The 15,273-nt window shown below is 51.2% G+C and overlaps 5 protein-coding genes across 5 annotated transcripts; 3 read left to right on the forward strand and 2 right to left on the reverse strand.

Moving 5' to 3' along the window:
- Nucleotides 1-5,308: 5,308 nt before the first annotated feature.
- Nucleotides 5,309-6,508, forward strand: M437DRAFT_18020 (uncharacterized protein; the record flags this gene model as incomplete). The annotated part of the gene is made up of 2 exons (XM_041018928.1): nt 5,309-5,795; nt 5,880-6,508. Coding segments are annotated over 2 exons (1,116 nt in total), but the record flags the coding sequence as incomplete, so codon positions are not given.
- A 707-nt stretch (nt 6,509-7,215) lies between these two features.
- On the reverse strand, nt 7,216-9,165 carry M437DRAFT_43538 (uncharacterized protein; the record flags this gene model as incomplete). Its single annotated transcript, XM_041020760.1, has 4 exons — nt 7,216-8,331; nt 8,388-8,590; nt 8,645-9,041; nt 9,112-9,165. 4 exons carry the CDS (start codon nt 9,163-9,165, stop codon nt 7,216-7,218), a joined length of 1,770 nt encoding a protein of 589 aa, XP_040881910.1.
- Nucleotides 9,166-9,408: 243 nt separating this feature from the next.
- Nucleotides 9,409-10,624, forward strand: M437DRAFT_73806 (uncharacterized protein; the record flags this gene model as incomplete). Its single annotated transcript, XM_041026108.1, has 2 exons — nt 9,409-9,525; nt 9,584-10,624. 2 exons carry the CDS (start codon nt 9,409-9,411, stop codon nt 10,622-10,624), a joined length of 1,158 nt encoding a protein of 385 aa, XP_040881911.1.
- A 1,086-nt stretch (nt 10,625-11,710) lies between these two features.
- M437DRAFT_43804 (uncharacterized protein) lies at nt 11,711-13,459 on the forward strand (the record flags this gene model as incomplete). Its single annotated transcript, XM_041020814.1, has 1 exon — nt 11,711-13,459. The coding sequence occupies one exon, from the start codon at nt 11,711-11,713 to the stop codon at nt 13,457-13,459; it is 1,749 nt and encodes a 582-aa protein (XP_040881912.1).
- Nucleotides 13,460-14,439: 980 nt separating this feature from the next.
- M437DRAFT_64507 (uncharacterized protein) lies at nt 14,440-14,966 on the reverse strand (the record flags this gene model as incomplete). Its single annotated transcript, XM_041024435.1, has 2 exons — nt 14,440-14,464; nt 14,515-14,966. The coding sequence occupies 2 exons, from the start codon at nt 14,964-14,966 to the stop codon at nt 14,440-14,442; spliced, it is 477 nt and encodes a 158-aa protein (XP_040881913.1).
- Between the last annotated feature and the right edge of the window lie 307 nt (nt 14,967-15,273).

Here is a 15,273-nt window from a genome sequence, read left to right on the forward strand (position 1 = left end):
ATGACACAAGCAACGAGTCAAGTGAGCGGTGTGGGGAGTCCGGTATAGCCGAGATTAAGCTTGAATCAGTATACGACTTGGGCAGGATAGAATACGTGTGGAAGCTGGCAGGTAGAAAGAAAGAGGCTATGTTTGGACTTCAAGCGTGGGGCGCGCCGGGACTTTGGAGGAAGGACAGCAGATCCGGGCGTAGGAAGAATAGATTGGTAGATTCGAGCCTGACGCTGCTAGAGTTCGACCGGCGTAACGGGGGAACGCCTACCTCAGGGACCTGTCCAGAGGCCGGGGGGATCCAATTTGGCTTCGGGCGTGAAGGAGCACAGAATGGCCTCGACGCAGCAGGTCAATGCAAAAGTCGCTAGAGCTTTGTTCGAGAGTGGTGAGAAGTAGGAAGGGGAAGGTGGATGGTGAAAGTGGAATGCCCCTCGAACGAGCAGCGAATTGGGGAAAGCGCGACGGGTTCGCGGGTCTGGGGTCGGCAAGTTGGGGAAAGACAAGGAGGTCGGCGGCGGTAATATTGGACAATGTACTCGGTCTTCCTAATGTCTTGAGCCACAGGAGTCACTGCACATATGAGGGACAGTCGAGTGCTGGTCTGGCAATTGCTCACGGTAAAACAGGAGCTCTGACGACAGCTAACAGCAGTCCTGGCTAGCAGCAGCAGCAGCAGCAGCAGCCTTCATGTACAGCAAATGGCCAACGAGCTCAGCGGCGTAGCATGATGTGCAAGCGCTTGGACGCGCCTTGGCGACTTGTGCCGCCGTGCGAACCGCTATCCCTGTCCGCCCTAAAACCTCTAGCCTCAGCCGGGCTTAGTGTGCTCGACCAGATCCGCTGACGGAGCCTGGCGCTCGACGACCTCATTCTTGCCGTGGAGCTGCCTTTCGTGCTCCCGCGGGGCCTGCATATTGATTATCGATCCTGCTCGTAAAGCGCTGCTCTTTACTTCCAGATTTCGCATAACCGAAACCCGCATGCCTAACCTCTGGATTGGAGGCACGGTCCGACTTCCACCTCGCCGATCCGGCCCAATGTGAACGACGGACGTTGGTTTAGATGGCCATGCTGATGGCTGTTTATGATGATGCTTCAGGAGCCATGACGAACCAGCCTTTTTGTGCTCAATGCCTGAGCAGCTGACCGCTTGACCACGTTATTATATGGGTCCTGGAACAGGAGACTAGGCTGCTTGTATCGCTACTCTATTCCCACAATAACACTCGGATTCGGCTTTCCCGAGTCCTTACCAAACCATAATCCCGCGCTGCATGGTACTCCCCAGACCATTCAAAAATCAGCCGTTTTTCATCCTGGGCCGAGGCCAGCAAAACCCTGAAGGGTCCTCATGCAGGTGCAAGATACTTGGGAACCAGCACTTGCGATCATCGAGACAGGCCTCTGGCCATGCTGTGGTCGACCCGCACTGGTGCACTAAGGTACAATCCTCAGTGTGTACGAGTATCACAATAGGTTGTTCAATCTAGGTCAGCGCGCGAGCTTCAAAACTCACGCCGAAGTCGCCGCTCGTCTTTGACACGGATCAAAATGAGCCTAAGCCACGACTAATGGCAAGCGCGACTTTTCGAAACGTCATGCAAAAGTCGGAGATGTGGCCCGGTACATGCCACTTGCAAAACATTACTCGGCAGTCTCCGGACCTGCTCATGTAGGCAGGTCTCTGATCTGGTGGCTGGGTTTCGTGTGTTTTGTCAAACCATGGTTAAGACTTTCTGTCATTCTTCGTTAGAGATCGTCGCTCGGCTCGGCCTCTAATGCATCGTAGCTTGCTATATGTGAGTGTTCAAAGGAGACGTCAGCAAGTTAAGCGCAGCCAATTCAGCGCCAAAAACATGGAGAACATGGGGCCGTCTGGGGGCGCAGTGTCACGCGCACGGTTTTGCACGATTCATGCGTCTATACTTGCACCAATTGGGACACCATTAGCCACGCGCAGCACCGTGTGCCTCGTCATCCTAGGGCAGCACCTTCCTTCTTCGACTGGTTGTCACTGCTCGTCAGCGTGCCCTACCTCTGAATGCATGCACCTTTATACACACATCACATCTCATTCGTCCGTCGCGGTGTCATTGTACAGCAAGGGGGTCCAAGCAAACATGAGCCATCCCCACACCAGATTTTCGCTGGCAAATGGCTCATGTTTGCTTGGAGCCACTTGCAGATCTTTTGCCAATTTTCATAACATGATGTTGATCCGATCTCTGTGGAGGTGGCTGAAAGCCTGCTTGATCTCGAATCCTCCGAGCAGATATGACACCTGCGAGTGCAGCATTCGAACGACGCGGTTCGAGGATAAAACGCCCTCGCACGGCTCATGTTATGTTGTCTTGCATCTCGCCATACCTCTGTCCACGGGTCGAACGGCTTGTCCAATTCCAGTGGGAACGTACTGCTCTATATGAGCAGTTATGGTTGGGACCTGCACTAATGTTTCCTCTACACTTGGGGTCTCTGCTGTCCCTGCATTTCTTCTCAGGACAGACTCGCAATGATGAAAAGATCCGAACTTGGGGTGCGATGGCGTCTTCTCTAGCGAACATGCGTCCGTCTAATATACTCCTTACTGTTCATACGCTTAGAAGCATGAGCGGCTCAGGCAGTTTTACTTCTGCACAGGATCCACTCTTACATTGGTACGGCGAGAATGACCGTTCAAATGTCAAGTATTCTTCAAAGTATATGCATTTGCTCAATTCCTACAAGGCCAATAGCAAGCATACTGATATACTCGGTGCATTCGATGGCAACCCGTCGGCAAATAACTGGCTCAGCAATGTGCATGAGCTCGACCCCAGGAAATAACGCAGGAGCCAGTCACTTCGCTACTGCAATGCATCCCACTTCGCGTTGTGCGACCAGTGATGTGGCAGATCATCACCCCACTAGCTCTGCAAGGAAGTGCCTTCTACAATTCAACCGGCTTTCCTATTCAGGGATTTTGACATGCAGAATGAATAAACCTGCTGCTCTGCAGCTATATCGAAAACGCTCCACATGGGTGAGCCTTGCTGCGAGAGGACACAATCACTGCTCGGCCAACGACTGTTGTACGTGTCCTCTCAGCATGGAGCATAATAGGGATCGTAACATCGTACGCCCTACCGTGATCGGATTTCAGCATCCGGCAAAGCCCTTGGCGCATGAACTTGTACAAGCGGTTGAGAGCATGGCACTTTTGAACCCTGCGCTGCTTGGAAATGCTGGCGCTTCCTGCACTGTGAGGCAACATAGATTGAATTGAGGTCGAGTAGACTCCCAACCAGCCAGCTACACAGCGTCACATAATGGCATTGCTTGCATCATGCCAATAAAGTGAAAAGGCCTGTGAATGGCCGTTTGTCTGCACGCACGAGAGATACGAGCTCAGGCAACATTTGGTTCCACAGTATGACCGACATGCCTGCGAGTTTGTCCCCGAGAGAAGAGCCAGCCAATTGCTTCCAAGCGCTACAGAGTGCGCTCTAGTGAAGACTTCAACTACGGCTATCGGTAAGTCGGCCTTTGAATCGACCAGCTGCATGCGCCTCCCGTACCAGACATGGCCATCGCGTTACTAGGTGTGCTACCTGCTGCCTCGGTCAGCACTACCTGCAGGAATGGGGGGCGCCGGCGGCCACAACGTCGTGTATTATTATGGAGAGACAGCTCGTTGCACACTTGTCAGCAATTCGGGGAAGGTTGGCCGAAGGGTAAGACACAACATGAGCTCCATCAGGCGTTCACCAAGGCCTCTCGATCGATTGGAATACCTCGTGTGAAGTTACTACTCGGCAGGTTTAGGATTGGCATGTAGGGATGTTTGATGAGTTTTCTCTGGCATAGAGTCCTTGATTTCTCAAAAAAGACACAAAGCGGGCCGAGCTGAATGCAAGAAAAGGCCTCAACACCAAGCAAAAGAAGAGCTGCTACGCTGGGTCGAACAACGGACCTTAGGATAACTGCAGAAACTGCAATCCCACGCTCTACCACTGAGCTACAGCAGCCGATGAAGCTTGATCTCGTAAAGCTGCAATATAATTGGAGACACTACCTGGCAATCTGATTCGAATCTGCACTGCACGCGCGATCAGCGAACCACTCTATATTAACGCATCTAGGAAGTCGAGGTGGAAACATCACGCTCCCCATGAGTACATGAACATAACACAATGCCATTCAAGCGATCATCCGCGGAAGGCAGTTCATCATGGAGATCGGACAAAACACCTACCGTAGGCGGCCATGGCTTCGTGACCGCCAGCCTTGCAGTCGTTCCGTAGCTCGCCTCTGGGTTCGAGATCATCCGGAGCGTGGCGCAGGATAAATCGTGTAGGGAGAGTCTGATAATAGTATGCAGAAGGTTTCCGTGTGACATGCTCCTGTGATTTGTGAGGAAATTCTTGAATGAAACGGTCCTCGCAGCAGCGGCTGGCTTTGGGTGGCATCGACACTTGACCCACACTCGCTGCTACCACGGAAACTTTTCCGCATGACATAACCGCTGCGGTAGACCTGCCTGTTATGGAGCTTGCGTTCTGACATTGACGAAGAACAACAGGAGTGTGCGACTACGGAGTACAAGTAGTTATGTTAGTCAGGATGTTCCGGCTTGCTCTGCTGAGTCGAACTTTGGGCTAGGCCACATGGTGGGAGGCCGATGTACAAAGATCATCGCGGAGAGAAGAGCGCGGGGACAGCGGAGAACGAGGGTTTGACCAAGCAGTTTGTCAATTTCTGGACAAACTCCTCCACCTCGTTTCATTAACCTTTGCCTGTAACTACGTGCAATCCGGACAAACAGCAGTAGCCAGCAGATATCTAGCTGTTAAATGGTTAAGGCGGCCGAGGAAAAGAAATTAATCAGATATCTACACACACGCCGAGATTGTGCGCACGAATGATGAGAGCGAATGACGCTTATCTCTGGCTTCGAGACGCCTTATCGCGGCGAACAGCAGCAAGTCTGGCCATGTGATACGCTCTTCTGCTGGGCATCCAGATGGTCCTTAACCATTATCAGCAGGTAGCGTTGAACTATGGATAGGTTTGATTGATTTTGGCGTGTCGCTCTCAAACGTACTTGTCTTGTGAGCGTCTATCGCCCGTATCTTGTGGTTTCGTTATGGATTCACATTGAGTCATCCTACACATCTATCACCTATCTTTACACCTGCTCGTGACTCTTTCTTCTTCCTTCCTACATCTGTTATACTTCTTATCCTATTCACTACTTGAACGCCTCCCTAATTTCCCACAACCACCTCAACGAAGTCAGATCCCCCCTCCTCCGATCATGTCATGGCAGGCGCTCGTCTTCCAGCCTGAGCTGCCACAGCATTGCACACCGACAAACGACTTTCTATACCGCTTCTCGAGTACGTTTCATACTTGTGTGCCGACAAACCTAGCTTTCATATCGACTCTGCTGGGCACGCTTTCCATCGTATCATGGCTGTTCGCACAGATGCCACAAATATACAAGAACTACACTATCAAGAGCACGTCTGGTCTGTCCATCTTCTTCCTGGTCGAGTGGTGTGCGGGAGATGTCAGCAATCTCCTCGGAGCCGTCTTCACAGAACAGGCAACATGGCAGATGATAGTAGCAGGTTATTACTGTCTCGTAGACTTCTTGCTTGTCGCTCAGTGGATCTGGTACGAGCGCCTACGACACGGATACAGAATTCGCCAAATGTGGCCAGACAGCGACGGCAGCGATCATCCTGGTCGAAGTCAAGAGATGGTCATCGAGGGCATGCCAGCGATGAGTCGCGAGAACACGTTCGAGAATATCGACGGTCCGGAGAGAAAGAGCTCGGCTCAGGATATCAAAACGCCTGGTAACGGAAAGGCAAGCATGTGGCGTATGCCAGTGTTCGGAGACGCCAACGAGAAGTACGGATCATCCAGGAGTCCACGTGCCATCAACCGTGTCCAGGCTTCGTCTTCTTTTCCATCGCCATCTCCTCGCACTGTGCTGTTGTTGGCCTGCTTGATCTCTCTTGCCCAAGCATCACCACTGAAACCCAACAGCCACCATCCTCACCACCACGAACCTGTTAGCAAGATCTCGAGCCTGGCAGCAGCTGGTACTGTTCTTTCCTGGTTGTCGACACTGCTATATCTGGGTAGCCGGTTGCCACAACTTTACAAGAACTGGGCCAGGAAATCGACAGCAGGCCTCAGTGCTCACCTCTTCATCGCCGCTTTCTTTGGTAATCTCTTCTACAGTACTAGCATGCTGACAAACCCCAATCTTTGGGCGGATGCACCTGCTCACGGCTTGCATGGTTGGGTCGAAGACACACCCAATGTGCGTCATGACTGGCTCATGCGTGCTTTACCATTCTGGCTCGGTGCAGCCGGTGTGCTTATAATGGATGCCGCTGTTGGTGTGCAGTTCCTCATGTACGGCGAGAGTGAAGACTCGAAGGTGGTCGTGCTAGAAGAATCTGGCCGTGAGGACTGGCGCTGGCGTAGAGTCAGTGGCTGGATGCGCGGCTGGGTACCTAGTTTTGGCGAGCCTGTTGGCAGGTCGGACGATATGAACGAGCGGGACGCTCTGCTTTCTCGCACAGAGACTCAGGATTATGGAGCTGCTTCTGGAGCATGATAGATGATGGATGGTCTGCTTTTCTGGACCTGAATGAATGCATGACGAGATATATGAAGGCTGCGGATAGAGCTGCATTGCAGTTTGGCTTGGGTTTGAGCATTTATATGGCGTTTTTGGGTTTGTGATACTTGCCATGATCTGTGGAGGAGGTTGAACAGACGAATACTGGCTCTTGACTAGAATGAAATTGATGACTCGCATATAGGTTATGGCCGACCTAGCGTTAATGAAGCCTACCTAGTTCCTACCCTTGCTTCGCATCCCTGCTTTAATACGAACCATATTTGACGCCATATCTGCTCTAGTCGGTGAGCCGGCTGTTTCAGAATTTGACAAGAAAGACACGGTGAAGTTGCGAGCGTATCAGAATTGTTTGATATGAGGAAGGACCAAGCATCGAGAAAGATGATGATGCTGCTACGTTGCACACGCATGCTATGCCTATCCAAGATGCCGAGCCAAATCAGAGGTTGAACAGACTAGACCACAAAGGATACTTTGCCTGGTGCTTAAAGCCGGACCACTTGCTATGGTGGACAAACGCAGTCCGACTTGTCAGCCCCTCCAGGAATGGCCAAGCATTGGAGAGTTGTGCTACATGTTCACCATCTCTCTTCTTCTGCAGAATTTCGTCCATGTGCCTTCATCCTCATCAACCCTCGTACGCCTCCTGCTCTTCTTGAAGGTAATTCCTCGTCACCCGCTGTGGCACAGTAAAACACGTACAGCAGATTCGGCAACGTCTGTCTAATATCCAACACTCTGACCCCAAGATGCGTTGACAACAATATCTCGATGTCCTTGTTCAGTAAGAATACACCATATTCGAAGCGGAAGCGTACAGCGCCTTTCAAGAAAAGTGGAAATGTTCGGGCAGCGGTTTCGTCAGAGACGGCTTTGGAGGTTGCACTTGCGGTATTGAGGATGGAAATAGGGTCCAGGATTGTGGATGTGCTGCTGCGTGGTCGGCAAGGGTATGGCAGAATGGCTCCTAGGTAGAGTGAGAGAAGTTGGATAACATGGCTGACATGACCCAGAGCCGCGGCTAGAGACTCGGGAGTCGCTGCGTCCAATGCTTCGGAGTTGGGTAGGTGCATGCCACGGATGGTGAAAGCTAAACTCTGATTCGGCACAGGCGCTATGGGGTAGATCTTTGATAGATCATGTGCTATACGGCGGCGTTGTTGGGTGATGGACTTTTTCACGCCGGTGTGTTGAGCGGTCAACTCCGAGATGGTGCCTTTGCCAGTTTCGACTTGCGACAGTACCTCTTTCCGCAACGCAGAGTCACGCGCCAGCAGATCCCTGCGGTCCTGAAGAGCTTTGCGCTTCTGGTCACGTTTCTGCTCGAGTGCTTTCAACTGCTTTTTTACAGTTGCAGTGGCAAAGTCGATGGTTTTGAGAAAATCCGTCGTCTCGGCGAGCTGCGTCTTGTTGTCTAGTGAGGCCTTGTTGTCCTGCAACGTCTGTTCCAACTCGGAAGCAAGCTGTTTTCGAAGAGCCAAAGCATCCTGAACACTGTCGTCGAGCTTGGAGAGGCGTAAAAGAGCATCGAAGGATGAAGTAGATAATGTGCGGGAATTGGTGATCTTTGCAGGACCGTCCTGGAAAGGATTCAGAGGCTCATCGACTTTCGCATCGGTGAATGCAGTATAGAAGCCGTCTGTCAGGTGGAAGATGACACAATTCGGTGGAAATGGGTGATGGAAGCTCGACAGCTAGATGGCAAAGATCAACATTGGAAGCAAAGCGGAAGGTTGTAGGAGAGACCCACAGTCTTGCCAATGAATTGCAATGAACGCATGCTCAATGTCATGTCTACCAACAAGCAGTATTGTGGCATGGCTTCGCTCTTAGCCCAGAATTTGAGAATCAGCTCGTCCACTCTCAGAAGTTGAGGATCAGTCGAGTCAAGCTGAATGTTCCTGAAGTTAGGGTTCATGGATTTCTCAGCCACCTCGCTGACATAGATGGGATCTTGTTTGGGTTAATTGGAGTATTTATAGGATATGGATGGCAGCACTGACCGACCTTGTTGATTGGGAATGTGTATAGAGTAGAACAAGTCGGCCATTCTTTGGGCAGAGACATCTTCAAGGCGTCTCTGACGTTGTTGCGAGGTCGAGGCAGCCCATTCTAGAGTACTTCTTCTGCGCAATTTGGCAAATGAAGGACGAGGCGGGGTGCGCTGTTTATTCGGGCTAGACGACAGTGACGAGACAGATTCGTGGATTGGACGGAGGTCATCAGAAGACTTTGAGTGGATCATGTTGGAATGGGCGTCGCGTAGGGCAAGCATCTTAGCTGGCGACTTCTTGGTGGCTGGAAGGCCATCGTCGTCAATTGTGCCTCGGCGAGGACGAGCAGTTTCATGAGACAGGGCGAGGTTGCGTAGGGTAATGGCTTGCAGATGGCGCAGCTTCCTGTTCTGTGTTTACTTAGTCAAGTAGAAGCAGGGAAGGAGCGTGTTGGTCCAAGGTGCGGGGGATTAGGCATACACTGGGAATGAGCCAGGGTCGTCCGCGCCGAGCATTGGCGTCGGCATCTGGCATTGTGTAGAACCGGAACGAAGCAATAGTAGCTATGTGCTCTCATTGAAAGAAATATGTGCAATTGGAAGGCATTCCGCCGTGCTGTTGTCTCGACATGTGATGATGATGACCAGGTGCAGCAGCTGCTGCTGTTGCTGCGGGAAGCGGAGAAAGCGGCGCCAAGACCGGGGGTCGATTTCGCATCTTCAATTCCATACCGACTCGAATTTATTACCAAGGCCTCGTCTCATCGCATATCACACAATGTCGTCCAAAGCCGACCGACTGGCCCAACGGCTAGCCGACCATGGTCGCCATCTGTTTGTCTACCACCAAATATGGACCAACCAGGTCGTTTACTCGCTCGAGCGCTCCATGAACGTGCGTTTCAACTGCTACATCTGCTGAACCAAGACCATCCTCTGACAATGCCGCCCAGAACAACCAAGTCCTCAAGCAGCTTACTTTTGCTGGAAAGAAGTCCCTCCCCTCCGCCTTGCGCAAGGATATGTGGCGTCCTCTGCTCACTGCCACCTTCCCCTCGCCCTCACAAGGTCTGGCCGCCTTCCGTAAACTGCGCGAACTCCGAATGCTGCACGAACACAACTGGGAACACCCCAACCCCGATGCTCGCAAGATGCCCGAAAAGAATATGCGCGGACACCTCATCATGGATCAAAAGGCCAACTCGATCGCCGACATTGCTTGGGTATTGCGCCACCAAGAAGAGCTGGGTGTGAAGATGGCACAGAAGCACGAGGACAACCAAAATCGCATTCGCGAAGAGCTGCTGGCTTTGGCAAAGGAGGCTGAGGATGGTGGTGTGCCCTTGCTCGAGCAATCCATCAAGGATCAGGAGGCTACCATCAACAAGATGAAGCAAATGCAACAAGAGGGTGGTCCTAATGCTCCATCGCGTAAGCAGATCGGTGAGAGCTTGGTTGCCCTCAAGGGCATGCGTCTTAGATACGAGAAGATGCAGGCCGCAACCCGCGCAATCGAATCAGCAAAGGAAAAGGCTATGGTGCAAGCTGAGGCTCAAGACGCTCGCGGTAGCGCTCCCGACTCCATCTCCCTGGTTATTGAGCCTCCAAGGATCTTCTCCCAACCTCCTCCTGAGCTCGGTCCCAAGTCAAAAGGACGCAACTCTGGTCTGCAGGGACCTCTATACACCACCGAAGGAGTAGTTATCCGATGGACCAACCCTCTGGATGCTGAATTCGCTGCTGAGTGGCCCGCTGCCGTCCAGCACGATTACGCTGGTTTGGCCCGCCACACCGCTCCCCCTATCGATCAAGAGCCTGCCATTTCTGTTGAGGAATTGATCCAGCGCAACACTAGCCAAAAATACACAGCAATGCGCGCGGCTCGCCCCCGCCAGATCGAGGAGATTGGCGAGGACGTCCAAGAGATCGATGATGCCGAGTATGAGCGTTTGACTGGCAAATCCGCCGCTAGCCTTGGTCCCGCTCGCCAATAGAGGGCTCCTTTGATTTCACGCTTCTCTCTTCCAACTCTTCCGGCCTCTTCCATTTTGACGTGGTCATGGCCATGAGACCATTTCAACTGTATACCTATACCTAGACCTCCTCTTGGATGTCGTATGTACCTTTACTAGCATATGGCGGGCGCCATGGCGTTTGTTGTTCACGTTACTGCTATGGATGAAATCAAGAAAAAGGTTTTCCCACACCATTGTCTTCCTGAATACAATCACGGCCATAGATCGATCATTGGTGTGACGAAGGTAATAAATCATGGTTGTATATTTGTCTAGCTAACAATCATAGAAATAACATCATAGAATGTCGAGATCAAAGCTAGGTGTCACGAAGTATTATCGCAACTTACGAACGCAAGAATAGAGCCCGGTCCGAATCATTTCACCGCGGATTTGCACCTGCAGCCAGCATCTATTTCGTTCACCATTCAATTCTTGGAGCCTATTTACTGTGCCAGAAATGTGACTGCTGTGTCATTCGGACGATACATCATGAAAGCTGGCGACGAGGTAGCCAGTAACCGAGATCGAGGTCTGCAAGCTGCTTAGCCGCCAGGAACACATGGAATGCATGAATCTGCGGTATCCATCGAATCGTTGGCGTTGCACCCACGCCGCACGAGGCTGAGTATTGAGAGCAACTCCTGCAGGATGCTCTAGTGCAATCTCATACAACAAGTTGTTCAGTATTTGACCAATCAACGCCCCGAGACTCATCTCAGATTCGCTGACAAGCAGACAAGCTTTATTACAAGCCTCTTGTGGGCTTATCGCTCATACTGTAACGCACACACGGTATGGATTACAAGGATCCTATGAGAGGAGTTCGCGAAATTGAGTGTGACGCAAGATATAGTAGTCGCCGAAGTGGTCGCCGAATGCGATGTAAAGGAGCCACTCACGCATGGCACAGTACAGTCAAAGTTCAGCCTTGCTCTATTTTCAAGTTGCCAAAGGATCTGGTGTAAGGCAGTATGCAGTGATCATGTAAGCTCGATGCCTCCACTGCTCTAGGCACTCCCGGTTCCTCTTTTTCGTCTTCTTCCAGTCACGAAGCAAGTCGCAATGTTCCAAGTTTCTCGTCCATGGCAAGTGGTAGCCTCGGTATCGACGCTACTGTGTGCGATCCGAACCACTACAGCGCAACAATATCTTGCAGTCAACTGGAGTTCGACAATTTATGGGCCAGATGGGCCGTGGAATGCAATCACTGTCAAAGTGGGTGGCAACCAGAACAGCAGTAACATTGCCGCCGAACAAGTCTCGGTAGACCTTCTGATTGGCAGTTATTACGCTTCGTACATACCTTCAAGCTCAGCTTGCCGACCCTATGGCCCACAATGTGGTACTGGAGGGGAATGGGACCCAGACACGTCCGTTCCAAGTTCATCGCCTCCAAACATCTGGGATGCCCCCTCTGCTATAAACATTACAGGGACTGTATATCCTGCAGCGGTCACCATCGGCTCTGCAGAGAAGCAACAGACGGTCTACAATGTTGACCTTGCTACAATTGATGCTTTCTCCGTCGACTACCCGAACCAAAAGACTGCAGCTCCGGAACTTGGTTTCTTTGCACTGAACAGTGGTAACGATCAAGCCGCTCAAGCTGTGAACTACAACAAGGACGGCCCAGACCCCTGGATTGTCGCTGGCGCACTGTACAACCAATCCATCATACCATCCTATTCATATGGCTTGCAAATCGGCTCCGCGGCGTTGGACTATGGTGGATCACTCATTCTTGGTGGCTACGACAAGGGAAGAGCTATTGGGCCATATACGAGCTACGCTGGTTATTCCGCAATGCTGCTGGACATATCAATCAACGTCGAAACAGGCTCGAGTCCTTTTTCCTTTGGCAACGCTTCAGGTCTCCTTATGAACATTCTTGGGCAGCCAGACTCCTTGATAGTCAAGGTGGATCCTATGCCTCCAGGCTTGCATCTCCCTGCTCAAACCTGCTCAGCTCTTGCAGAAAAACTTCCCATCTATTTTGATCAAGCTACCCAGTATTACCTCTGGAACACATCTGATCCATCTTATGAGACAATCATCAACTCTCCAGCTTACCTAGGTTTTCACTTTACTCCGGCCCCTGGTGACGACGCCAACGTTACCATCAAGGTCCCATTCAAACTTCTGAATCTCACACTCACATCTCCTGTGGTATCATCCGCTGTGCAGTATTTCCCATGCATTCCCTTCAATATGCCACGTGGGGACCAGTGGCGTCTCGGCCGCGCTTTCCTCCAAGGCGCCTTCCTTGGCTACAACACTCAAACAAACACTATGTGGCTCGCGCAGGCACCAGGTCCTGGAGCTTCCAACCGAGGACTCGGCTACCAACCTCAGAATATGAGTAATGGCGCTACAACACTCGACATCTCTAATGACCAGACTTTGTTCGCACAGTCTTGGTCCAAGCATTGGACGCCGTTCAACGACTCCAAACCATCCACTTCCAATGCCACATCTCCAACGACGGTGCCAAACAGCTCCAACACGCAGCACAAGACTGGTATATCTGGCGGAGCAATAGCAGGCATCGTCGTCGGCGTCGTCGCTGGTGTGGTCCTGATCGCTGCCATCATCTGTCTTGTAATACGACGGAGACAACAATCCTTCCAACCCGTTTCTCAAGGAGCTTCGGACACTTCTCCTAATATGCAACACAAAGAAGAACCCATAAGTGAGCGTGGTGCATACGCTGCAGAGCTGCCATACGACCACCAAGTTCAAGAAATGCCGCAGTATACGATACGCAAGGAACTGCCTGTGCCGGAACAGACTCATGAGCTTGACTCGACTTGATGCTCTTTCGACGTAGGAGGCTCGACTGAGGAAGCGATGGTACTATTCCATAGCACTCGACGGTTCACGACCTATGCTAGAGGTGCTGAGGTTGGGATGGCATCATGTCGAAAGATCAAGCAGCATTATGAGATTCAATTTGCGAGTGCTGGTGAATGGTTTGCCAAAGTGAATATGGTGGTAGAAAATCGCGAAACAAGCACGTACGGCCACAGTCAGCTGAAAACTGGGCATCCCGTCCGCTCTGCCATACATAAGCAGTTGAACGGCAGATTAGTACTACGGTGGGTGACCACGTGGGAATCCCTGCTGCTGTACGTTTTGTGTCTTCTTTTGTCTCCAGCTCACCGTTTCATGTTTCTGCATTTCAGGCCGGAGAATTGGCAAGAGGATGGTTTTGCAGCATGTCAAGAGTGATTGTCGATCTAGAGTAGCACCGGCTGAGCCTCAGGTGTTTGGTGTGTGTCTTCTACTCAACTCCATAACTTTCGATGTGTTTTTAGCGAGCTTGAGATTGTAATATCATAGAGAAAGCAGACGGCATATGCTAACCTTGAAACGTCTTAACAATGTCGTAATACTTGACTAAATCTTCTCCAAGGTCATCACGGTGTTACCACTCACTGCTGACGACCACAGCAATCCTGTCAGAGCAGTGACCCTGATCTGAATGTAACCAAGATGACCCAGTCAATATCAGTCCAGAATGAATGTCAGTCTGGAAAGTGCAGGCAATGTTAATGATAGTACGCTCTGCACGGCTTTCGAGCGTATGCATAATGTATATGATATAGGGAGATACTCCTATTCGTTGACCCTGGTATATCATCACATTCTCTCGAACTGCTGATGTGTGCACTGCAAACATGCACCAATACCGCAAGCATTCAAAGATGACCTGTCGATTCGTCATGACTCGCGAAGAACTGACCTGTCTTGAGAGCACGTAGCATGTTGATTCGGGCGGATCGTGGCGGAGGTCATGTCCGAGTAGCATGGGAACAACTAATCCAAGTATATAGAGTCCGCGAACAAGACAAGGAGGATAGACACACGTGTTGTTTGTCTGCACTGTCATACTCCTTGAACATCGTACTGTACCCTCGAAGGCTGTACCAGCAGCGCAATTGCATGCAATGCTCTCCCACGTGTTTGTCCGACATTGTGGTGAGTTTGTTGCAGCATCCATAAATTGGTTTGGACCATAGCACGTGTAGCGGCGACGCCCTGTGGCTGTGGCGACTGCAGACAAGGCCCTGATTTTGTTGCGCCCTATTATCACATCAAGGCGCCTTACCGCAGCTGCAGCTTGGATTTCGGTCAATTGACAGCATTTTTCATCTTTGATGTTGTGACCTTCCTTGAATGGCATTCGCCTTCCAGAACACGTGGAAGCCGCCGGTGGCCGTCTTGAGCCTCTTTGGAATTCACAAGCGTCTCTCGGTCGCATTGACGTTCCTAATACGGATACAAGAATACTACTGCAACCCAGCAGAAACTGCGACATCGTGACATGAGTGTATCGTATTACCCCAACTGCTTCATGGCGTGCTTGTCTTATTCTGTTGACTCCAGTACAATGTTCGGTTGTCCCCAATCCACCGTGGTGGTTGCTTGGCTCAGCTTGTTTATAGGCAGCTTGGCCAACTTTTATGTAATAGTCTCATGGCGACATCGTCGGGATCTTCAAACTTCTCAATGCTTGAATTGTTCGGCAGAAAAGCTCCACACTCTCCTGATCCTTCGTTTCTCAGCTTCTAGATCGTGTAAAATGTCTGCGCAAATCACGCCAGAGTTTGCAAGCACGTCCTGCA

The sequence above is a fragment of the Aureobasidium melanogenum genome (assembly GCF_000721775.1).
Source record: "Aureobasidium melanogenum CBS 110374 unplaced genomic scaffold scaffold_5, whole genome shotgun sequence".
In the NCBI taxonomy this organism is placed as follows: domain Eukaryota; kingdom Fungi; phylum Ascomycota; class Dothideomycetes; order Dothideales; family Saccotheciaceae; genus Aureobasidium; species Aureobasidium melanogenum.